At 38.9% G+C, this 11,413-nt stretch overlaps 1 protein-coding gene across 10 annotated transcripts in view; it reads left to right on the forward strand.

Annotated features, from left to right (window-relative positions):
• Positions 1-3,350, forward strand: part of ntng2b (netrin g2b) — a 78,220-nt gene extending 74,870 nt beyond the window's left edge. For all 10 annotated transcript variants that reach the window (XM_055052552.1, XM_055052550.1, XM_055052551.1 and 7 more), the window contains 2 exons: positions 652-786; positions 1,739-3,350. In XM_055052552.1, the coding sequence (XP_054908527.1) occupies positions 652-786; positions 1,739-1,959 (356 nt within the window). In that variant the 3' untranslated portion in view covers positions 1,960-3,350. The remainder of the gene's footprint in view (positions 1-651; positions 787-1,738) is intronic.
• The last annotated feature ends 8,063 nt before the right edge of the window (positions 3,351-11,413 follow it).

The following is an 11,413-nucleotide window of genomic DNA, read 5'->3' on the forward strand; positions in this document are numbered from 1 at the left end:
GAAGCATCCTAGAGGCTAATGGTAAAACTACAGGAGATGCAAAGCTGTTAGATATGTTGCCTAAAGAACATTATAAATACTTTTCCTTCTACTTCAAAATTGTGCACTACTTTGTTGGACTTTCCCTCAAATTCCTATGAAAACACAATAAAGTTTGTAGTTATACGGTCTAAAATGTTGCAAAACTATGTCATAATGTCAGTGAACAAGGAAGAAAAATGCACGTCCTCTAGTGCGGGGGTGTCAAATTTGTTTTCATTTTGGAATCATAAATGTCCCCAAAGGGCCTGTTGTGGCAGAGATTATTGACAAAACCCATTAGAAAACTGTTAAAATATTAATAAATTGCTGTCTTTTCAATCAATAATTCTTGGATAAATAAATAATATGAAACATTTTCAAACTGATGTTATTTGGCAGCATGCATGCAGATAAAAACCACTTTGATTTGTTTGATGTAAAATCATATTTAAGCGCACAACTGTTTGAAGGTTGTTTTCATGTGTCCTTCAGGAGCCCAGAGGGCCACATGAAAAACCTTGGCGATCGTAGTTAGCCTCCCTGGGCCTTCAGTTTGACACGTTCGGCAAACAAATGCTACCGCTAACAAGTCAAATCTTTATCTCTTAAATTTCCTGTGCCTTTCCTCAGAGTGTAACTGCAACCAGCTGGGCTCCATCCACGACCGGTGTAACGGCACGGGCTTCTGTCAGTGTAAAGACGGCGCGGCGGGGCCCAAGTGTGACGACTGCCTGCCGGGATACTACTGGAAACAAGGATGTTACCGTGAGTGCGAGCAGGACGGGATGGGGGGGCGGCGTGGGATGTTGCAGCCTTTCTGGGACCTTTTCGAGTGCACTGGCCACTTAACTCGTGGCCGCTCCCAATGTTTTCTTTACACACAGGGGAATAGATCATGTAGCTCATTAGAGGCATCAGCTGCTTTTTAAACTGATGACCCTGTCACACCTTAACCCCATTACAGAGAATCGTCTTCCTCTCCCATCTACCATCCAGTCGGGTGCCTCAGTCTTGCATATTTATATACACTAAAAAGACAGACATGGATGCACCCCGCCTTTGGTTTATTAATAATAATAAATGTGAAAATATATACAGTGTATTTACCAGTGTTTGTTTAAAGTTAAATATTAAATACATCAAAGCAAAACTAATTGTTTCTTCTGTAAAGGAAGAAAAAAAAAATCATCTCTGGCCACAGAAGCCAAATCCTCCTTTTCTTTGCGAACATTTTTAGGTCAGGTATTTTTAAATATCCAACTGCTGTTGTCTGTGCTCTCACTAATGCCTTTTATAGCACTTTAATGACGCGCCAAGTCTCTCGGATCATTACTTAACAAATTCCACATGTGCATATTTTATGTGTTTATTTATTTCTTTATTTATTCTGCTGGGTGTGACAAAACAGTTTTGACTCGACCCCGGGAAAGTGCAACCTCAAAGAAAACTGGAAGGGCTGCAAAAACAAGGCGAAAACTAAAAAAGCAGGTGTTACTTTTTCGCGTCCCCAAGGAAAGAACTGGAGCATTTATCTTGCCCTTTTTCCTTCTTTCCTTCCTTCCTTCCTTCCCTCGCCGTCCTTCCCGTTTTGTTCTCTCCGCTCTGAACTCTGCTCTTCCTGTTCTATCCCCTGTTCCCGATCAAACTGACCCTCCTTCCCTTCAACTTTCTTTTTTTTATCTTTACCCCCCTCTCCTCTCCTCACCTCTGCTCACAGCTAACGTTTGCGACGAGGAGATGCTGCTGTGCCAGAACGGAGGAACGTGCTACATGAACCAGAAGTGCGTCTGTCCTCCAGAGTTCAAAGGGGTCTTGTGCCAACAGTCCCGCTGCGAAGCGGGCAAGGACTGCAACGGCACCTCTTCGCCGCGCCTCTCCGCGGCCGCCCTGCTGCTCTGCACTCTAAGCTACCTGCTGGCCACGTTATCACACCACTGAGCCACGAAAAGACGCACCCACCTCCCCGCCTCCTCCTACCTGCCCACCCTTCAGACACTTGGAGTGTGTGCACATGGAAGGGGAACCGGAACATGAGGTGGAGGAGGGCATGTCTGGTCAGGGGCCCCCCCACGCCCAAGCCCTCCTGTAACAGCACTCAAACATGCACACACTCTCACCAAAAACACTACCTAAGCCCTCGCAAAGCACACGTATATACACACACCTCACAGGACTGTTACGACACCGAGTGTGTGTGCTCAGGTGTGGGGAATGGACGAGCAGAGAAACAAACGCCTCAGAAAAGCGATGCAGTCAAAGGGGAAGAAAATGATACCAACCACTGTTCCCTTTATTCCTCAGCTGGAGCAATGTGCATCAAACCAAAAAGCATAAAAAAGTAACACTTAAATCACCACTGTTTCACTTCAAAGGGAATGGCTGTTGTAACCACCGAGGTCTATTTTTTATTTTTTTTTATTCATTTCTTTTTTCCGTTTCCTTCTTCTTGGTTGAGCAAAAGATCTCTCATCTGTTAGACTGACTGACAGAAAATGCGTGCGCGCGTGCACGCGTGTGTGTGCGTGTTTCGTGTGTGTTTTGTGTTTTGTGAAGAGCAGAGTAAATGTGAGCACGTGAAGGGGTGTGTGGGTGTGTGTGTGTGTGTGGTCAGACTCGTCGACTTGACAGACGGGTCAGAATGAGCTTGATTAATTCTGCTGCTGCGGCCTGCATAGTATATTAACCAAGTTTCATTTCTCCTCAGACGATGAGACTTGATTTTACATTTATTCTATTTCTGCTTCATTTTTACTTTGAATTGTACCGTCAGTCATTTTATCTAAACGCGCCCACTAGAAGTCGCTGATATTATACATATTATATGATATCCAGGGATGAGGGGTTATGAGTAAAATACAAAAAAAGAAGAAGAAAGAGAAATTAGTCACTATTATGGTTGTTGTAGGAATGAGTGATTGTTGCCACGCTTAACGAGATTTAATCTTCACACAGTATTCAGGAAGCAGAGTTTACCAACTTTCAACTAATCAGAGGTCTAAAGAAAAGAGGGAAAATGTAAAACCACGTATCAATTATATGACATTATTTGAATATTTTTTGTAGAAATTATTTTTGTTTGAAGTTACAATAAATTATAAAAAAAAATACATTCAAAACTATTCCTAATGTGCATTTTATTACACTGATTGTAAAGCTTACAGTAAATATGACTGTTATTTGCCTTCTTGGTTGTATTTTATTTCTTGGTTGTATTTTATTTTATTTCGTTCACGCCAGAGTTTGTGTTAACAACATGTCTATCCTGTTCTTCAGCCGGATATTTACAGGATCCACACATGAAGTTTATATTTAAAAAAAAAAAAAATCAATGCGAAATCTGTCTCTTAATTCTCTTAAACTAAGATACACCAAAGAGACATATAATGCAGTTCAGCTAGTGTTTGTACACACATCCACTCAGCATGATGCTGCTACAATCCAGGGTGTTCTGAAGATTTACCTATCTGATTACATCACCTCCTTTTACATGCTGTACCTCCTACATGGCATGTGACAGACTTTAAATGCTACTTCTTACGAGAAAAACATTTTTGTTGCCACTCTTTCCCAATAAAAAATCCAATTTGAGGTTTTCAGGATTAATGGGAATCAGAGCCTTCCACATCTGCACCTCCTCCAGAGTTACTAGGGGCCTTTAGCAGCTTCTTTAATTGTCGCCTAGCAGATTTATTTATACTGTAATTACTCCATGTAGTAAATAGGCGATTGCAAATGCAATTTGTTGCACTGAATTTTATTTCGTGCATTAAATGGGACTGACTAGAAATGCTGGCCACTTTTCTGATGTGTTTATCTTTAAAAAGTGCAAAGTCTATGTTTTTCACTACTTCTGTTTTACAGTTATGCGCGGCTGTCTGTTGGGCTATTTCATAAAAATCCTAATGAGATGCATGAAAGACAAAATCAAGAACTATGCGAATTCTAACTTCTGTAAGATGCTGCATAATGGAGGAAATTTTCATAACATAAATCATGGAGATGGTCATCTGACATTAAATTCCTCATAAGGTTGTTGATACATTTTGCAAACAGAAAAAACAGTCAAGTTACAAAGAGCATAGAAAGATATTTATATATAAAATAATTAAGATAAAGCACACATGTTGGAGATAAAGCCAAGACTAAATTTGCAAGAAACAGAGATGTTGGTAGCTCTTATACCTCTCTGTCTGATTGATGTATTTGCAGTTCTGTGTTTCGGCCTTATCTCTTCTGAGCCGCAACGGTCGCATGAACGGACTCATGGAAGCGAACAAGCTTAGCAACCTGGGAATAATCCACATGCACTAAATAAAGGAAGTACAAGGATCTGGTTGATCTTGAACCAATCATTAGGATGGTTCTCAAATTTGAAACTGTAGAGCAAACACGACATTTCAAAATAATTTGAGAAAATCCTACAAAGATTCACCATCCTGCAGCAAACTTTGATCCAGGGTTTTAACCAATACAACTCAGGGTGTGACCTTGACACCAAGTCAGAATTTGCATTTCTACATGTTAAGCTAAATAACTTGGACCGACTGATTGCTGATTTCCTGTTTGTCTGGAAGAAAGTTGATCAAAACCACTTTAAAACATTACAAGAAAATCCTGCTGCTTGGAGCAACAACTTTGGCACAAAACACCACATGGAAAAGATGCACATGAACTGAAATAAAACTAACATGTTTTGTTATTTGTATTTTGAAAATTGGGTAACATAAATCATGAAATAATGTTAGCTGGGTCTTTTTTTGCAATATTAAGGAACACATTGCACACATGATGATGATGATGATGATGATGAATGCCTGTGGTGGTAAAATTAATCACCTGATTTCTTTCTTGTTCAACCACTTGGACTATTTCTCCACTTAGATGTCATCTTTACAGTTTTCACTTCTTTTTACAGCTTATTGTTCTATGTTATGATAACAAAGGTAAACATTAATACATTTATGGTTCATAAGTTTAGAAAATCTGCAGTGAAAATAAGGAAGTAAAATATATTTCACTGCAAATGATTAAATATAACGCAGCAAAGCTGTTTGGAACACTTTGCTAAAAAAATAAGAACTAAAGTGTAAAAACAAATTCAAACTTTATTGACTATAAAACTGACAGCTGTGTCACAGTTTGCAGTACTAAATGAATATTCAGACCCACCTAATTAAAAATGAGGCTACATTTTGTTGCCACTTTAAAGATGAACCATAACATTAAATATGAATGAGAGTAAACTGTAATCCACAGTTACCCATCGCCCCCTCCTTATTCCAGATCAGACTAACTGAGAATATCAAAAGAAGAAAAACATATTTCACTTGTTTATGGAGAGTGACTTTGGGCCAAAATAAACGCAAACAGACTCTCATGCATCCACTGATGTCTATTTAAGTGAAACGATGAGAAACGTGACCAAGGTGCCAACATATTAACATTAACCTGAGTCTATTAAAAGTAGTCGACACAAAGTGCTGCTGACGTTGAAGTCCTGGGAAGAGATATTAGAGCACAGCGACCTAAGTTCGTCTTTGTCTTCCTGCAGCCACCTGACTGTGACTCCAAGTTTGGAAAAATAATGTCTCTATTTGTCCATGTCATCTTTGTACCATTTCCCCAGCTGTGCCCTGGCCTTCTGTTTGGATTATTTGTAGATTTCACATGGGTCCACTAAGCCTCTACATCTGATTGCCCTAAAATGTCCTCCTTTTCTCCCCCCAACACTTCTACCTTCTTTTGTTTTCCAGATGCACTCGCCAGTTACTTCTCTCATATTGTGCCCAGGGGCCTCTGTCAGTCATATTTTGTGCAGTATACCATCTCTGCACATGACCTGATTTCTCTTCCAGGGGTGTGATTTTCTCTGGGTTTTTTTTTTTTTTCATAACTGGTCTTCTGTTTTATCTTCATAAAAAAAGGCAGAGAAAGAAAACCTGTCTTGACATAACGCCTGTGGAAAAAACGCCAGACAGAGCACCTTATGTTTTTTTGGGAAAGGTCGAGTTTTTTCAGTATGAAGTCCTGCCTCGTCTGATCGGCTACAGCTCCCCAGATCAATCATCTCATCCAGCTTGTGTCAGGAAATCACAGCAGGCAAACAGCAATTACTTATCCAATAGCAGGAGTGCATAGACACTTACAAATAGTGTACAATGGAAAAACATCTAATGAGTCCTGTGTGGGAAAGATTTAACATATGCTCCTGTGGATCCATAACTAACTTCAGTCATCACCTTTCTATTACAAAGTACTTCACTGAGAGCAGCATTCGTAACAAAACATGCAATTTGTATATTTTTTATTCAGGTTCATGCAATATTGTTAGTACTGCATAAGAAATGAGTAATTTGAAAAAAAATTTAAAAAGTGTTCTTGTTAGTTTTTTTATGTTTTCCTTGGTCTGTATGCTTAAGTATCAGTTTCTTTGCCCTTGGATATCCCACCTGACATTCATTTTCATTTGAAATACTTATTGCTATGCAGATACCTTCAGCTGTCATTTCAGAGAATATCCAAGTGACATTTTCAATAACTTGTGTAATCTTTGACATTTTTAGCAGGAAAAATGTTTTTTTTTTTTTTTAATGTAATTAACTGGTAAGATCATTAGAAAGAGCTTCAGTGGTGGTGGGGTTCCATCAGATGCTTCATCTGTGAGAGAAACACAGCTAAATACATACCGTAAGCTCTGAGACAACAGCAGTACGCCACAAATAACAGTGAAAAGCACAGCTAAAAGCAAACAATTCCTGCAGTCTCCTTAACTAGACAAGGTGAAATACAGAAGGAGATTAAAGTGCATCATCTATAAAAAGAGAACATAAAGGTCTTGGCTGTGAAACGTGTCACAGGTAGAGAAGGCCAGATACAACATCCATGAAGAGAATACAGATAGAAAGGATAAATCCATGATTGGAGAGCAGTAGGAGAAAGTTTGTCCACCAGCACCTTAGGCCAACATAGCTACAGAAATAGCTCAGGGACATTTTAAGCCTTTCTAAGTTTTTGCCAAAAAGGAAAGTTCTACTCTTTTTGAATTGATAAGAATGAACTCCATAAAATGTTTTCATAGGTTTTCATGAAAAACTGAAAGCTCCTGCAAAGCAGAAGCACATATAGTCTACAAGTGTAGAGTATATCTCTATCTAAAACTCTCCAATAAAATCTTCTTTGTAAAACAAGATAGCATGTGAACATAACTTTCCACGCTATGCCAAAGATTCTCAATTGAGTTTAAGTCTGACCTGCTCATCCTAACACGTAAATGTATGATACCGAAAGCTTAGGATATATATTTTTAAAAATGTACCCACCACCTTAAATTTCTCCAGAACTTTCTCCTGGACCTGTTTGCTATGCTCCCTCGTCTTCAAAATGCTACTTGTTCATTTTCTCTTAAAACATGCTGAGGCCTTCACAGAAGAGCTTGTGGTTAAATTAAACACAGGTTGACTTTATTTACTAAATAAGTGGCTAACAAGGCAATTGATTTCACTGGAGGTATCAGAGTAAATAGACTAAATACCAATGCACTCTACTATTTTTATAATAGTTAAAAGGAAAAGCATCAGAAATGTAATTTAATTTTCCTTCCACTTCACAGTTACACACTCCTTCAATACTACTTTAATAGACCATCTATTACATAAAACCCTTAAAATACAATGACGCCTGTGGTTGTAAAGTGGCAAAATGTAATAATAAAAGCCAGGTTGTTATAAATGCTTGCGGACGGCTGCCACATGCGTCTTTTCTTTTATATTTCCCAAAGGAAAGAGAATAAGAAGTGTGGCAGAGGACTTTGGGCTCACCACATGCAGCGTCGCCTTAGCAATTGTTTCACATTTCTTCCACCCAGCAGCAGTAAACTACTGCAGCTCTGTAGAGTCAGGCCCCCTTCTCATTATCAGTGTCAGTTTCTGTTGGTATCACAGCTAGTTAGCTCACTTCTGTCAATAATGGCTCTTTAAAAAAAACAAAAAAACATTTAATTTAAAACATTTACCAGTGCCTCTTCTTCTGTGTCTTTTTCTTTTTTTTTTTTCATTTGCAGCCTCTGCCTTGATGTCGGATGTTAGAAACTTAAGTGAGTTTATTTGTAAAGTTTTTTTTCTGCTGACTTCTGGCATTACCTTGAACAAATCCACTCAAAGATCTGAAGCTTCCTGTACATCCCATTCCCGACCCAGTTAAAGAAAAAAAGATATTCAGCTTTCTGTTTCTTGTCACATCTCTGGTGGCCTTTTGGCCCGCTGTGCGAATGGCCCATCTGGCATTAAACTGAATTTCCAGATTGCCAATCCGAGTCTGGTAGCGAAGCCTGTGAACTTGTGAAAATCGCTGCTTAAGAGTGTGAGAACATGCATAAATCATTTGCCGATCACTGGGGCGCTACCTATGCGCATGCAACAGTTGGTGTTAAATGTTTGACACTGATTGGTGAGCGCTACATGTATTTTCACAACATGGTGGCTCTCTAAAATGTCCATAAAGGCTCCCAAAAGTGGAAGACACCTCACAATGATCCCAGTAAAAAAGACAAAAATTTGTGGGTTTTATGGGGCGAAACATGAAGAAGTTAAGGGAGACACAGTGTATTCTCAGGAAATTGGAACAAATAGAGGGGAAATTTGTCATGCAGCAAAAAATATATATATATCTTGTAAAACTAGTTCTGCAGTTATTGGGTCAAACAACAAAAAGAACCACAACAAAAAGTGCTGTCACTGAAATATTCATTCAAACCTGGGCATGCGTTGAACTAAAACTCCTGACCCAGAGTATAAAACTCGCAGCCCTTCAGACAAAATAAGTTGTACAAAGTTGCATCAGGCTGTTTGAAGCATTTTATCTTGTGGTGTGGAACAGAGTGATCTAATGTCAGCTTTTCTTAATGCCTGCCCTCTTGACATCTTCTGATGTTGGCCGCAAAATAAATAAATAAATAAATAAAAAAATCAAAGAGATAAACAGTACAACATCTAGGAAATAATATCTGTTGATATTGTAGGTTGGGTTATTAGGCTGAAGACAAGAAGATTATAAGTTGGCTTCAGCAGCTGCAAGATGTTGGTGTTGCAGTTGTACACTTATCGCAGTAATATTATTTTTTGTTCACACATCTAATATCTACTTCATTTCACAGGCTCATTTCAGACAGAGTACCTAAAAGCACACTTAAGAAACTGCCTTTCTTCACTTCATTCCACTAAAAACATTACTTTAGTAAAAGGAAATAACTAATATGAATTTAATTGGGCTTCAATTAGTTTGAAAACTGCTTCTTATATTTTCTAGTTTTAGGACATTGAGATTTGTTTGATGCTCTGATCATTTAGACAAAAAACCGCAAACTAAATACATCAGAAAGGGAGCAAACGCTTTCTCACAGCACTCCTCATTGATTTCATTTCATTTTCATGTTTCATTTATATTACGTCTAACGAAACTTGTTTGCACTGAGCCATTCCGTGGAAATTTTCAGAGTGGGACAGTAATAAGTACAGGTGGCTTTTATACTTGAATTTATTGCATAATATGCTACATTTTTGTCACTTACAATGAACAATAGGCAATGTTCCATTACTAAACAGTCAAACTTTGTAGAATCTGAGTTATAGATGAGATAATCTTCTATACATATATTTATTCAGTAACTTCTGAATAAAGAAACCACTCGATTGTTCTGCATATGTCACATTCTGCTTGAGCATTAAGAGTGACAAGCCTTGAGTTTGCACACTTTGCTGAATACGCGGGTGAAGATGCCTACAATGGAACTGAGTTTGGCTGTGCCCCATTTCCTCTTCCATGTGCCTCGCTGTGCCTTAAGCACACCCTTCTAAAGCACCTGCGCGCCATATTTCAAATACGCTGGCATGTGTCTGAAAAACGGCTGCCGCTATGCAGTATGTAACCCTCAAAATGCCTGCACTCGAGGCACAAAAAAAAAAAAAAAAAGGAACCTGCAACAATTCACATAGGCTGTCGGATGTAGTGCAGCAGAGGGGCTGTGTGATCAGGGGAGCTGGGGCTGCTGCCCTTTCTGTGATGCTCCTGCAAATATACGGCACTGTTTAGATTCAAGATTCCACATAAAATTGGGTACGTAAAACTGATTCTAATGGCAACTTTCTGAGTGCAGCTCTGTCTTACTCCGAGTTTGAATCTTCACATTTTCCAACCACTTTGTGTGCCTCACAGTTGGTCCCCTGAAGGACTTGGTTTGCGCTCTTGCTTTTGCTTTGAAATATTCTACGGTGCTTTTAGGCATGTCGAGGTGCTTTCAGGTGGTAAACTCAGTTTGTTTTGAAGTAATGTCTCTGCCATCTGATCTGTCTAAATATTTCAGACAGGAAGAGAAAGGAGACAATATACTTTTTGTCATATTTAACAATAAGTTTATTTTAGCATTTCATCGGCTCATGCTATTAGCACCATGACACAGCACCACAGTTTTATTCAGTTCGTCTGTTATTGTGTATCTGTTGCTATCAAGAAAAGAAAAGAAAAGAAATTCAGTGCTGTCATAAAATCCGGCCTTGCATGAAAAGTTAAGCATGACTATTTTGCATTATGTCACTGATACATCTGGTGTGTCTGTTAGCCAATGACATGCCAAAATCACAGGTGCGAGGTGAATCCATCTGCAGATTGGACAGTTTTATTCATAGGGAAAAAAAGTCTGACTGTCACTTCTAACAGTCAGTCAGTGCACCTCCAGATGGCTTTCACAAATAGAGCATTTTTGACTCTGAGCTTCCACTTTCAGAATAACATTATGAGAATCTGATCAAGAGGACAGTTCAGTGAACCTAAACAACTAAATACATTCAGAACTCACCTATAAGTGAATAGAAAACGTCTGTATAGTTTAATTTTAGCAGAAATGCAGCTGCTCTACGGAGAGCTCAGAGGTGTCTGTCAAGTAAATTATTCAAACTTTCAACATTTCACAAAGTATTACTCAGTCGATAATCTGAAAAACTAAAACCGCTGCAAACCTATACTGAGATTTTGCCGTCCAACTAAACTGAGAGTATTAATCAGAGAAGCAGTCAAGAGGCCCTTTTTAATTGCGCCCCAACTCTGGCCTTTATAGAAGGGTGGCAAGAAGAAAAACAATGTTGAGAGAAAGCATATGCAGTTTGCCATAAGCCATGTAGTGGTGAAAGAAAATGTGGAACAAGATGCTGTACGTTGATGAAATTAAGAAATCCTGACCTAAATGATATTGGAAGCTTGTGGTGGACTTTGGAAACTTTGAAAATTACAGGTGCTCTTTGCAAAACCTGAACTGTTTTGCAAAGAAGAATGGACAAAGGTGGGAGAGACATAAATTACATGCTGTTTCAACTGTAGGGAAATGTGGTTCTACAAGGTGTGG

Source organism: Poeciliopsis prolifica, unplaced genomic scaffold (genome assembly GCF_027474105.1).
Source record: "Poeciliopsis prolifica strain line A6 unplaced genomic scaffold, Auburn_PproV2 SCAFFOLD035, whole genome shotgun sequence".
NCBI classification, from domain to species: domain Eukaryota; kingdom Metazoa; phylum Chordata; class Actinopteri; order Cyprinodontiformes; family Poeciliidae; genus Poeciliopsis; species Poeciliopsis prolifica.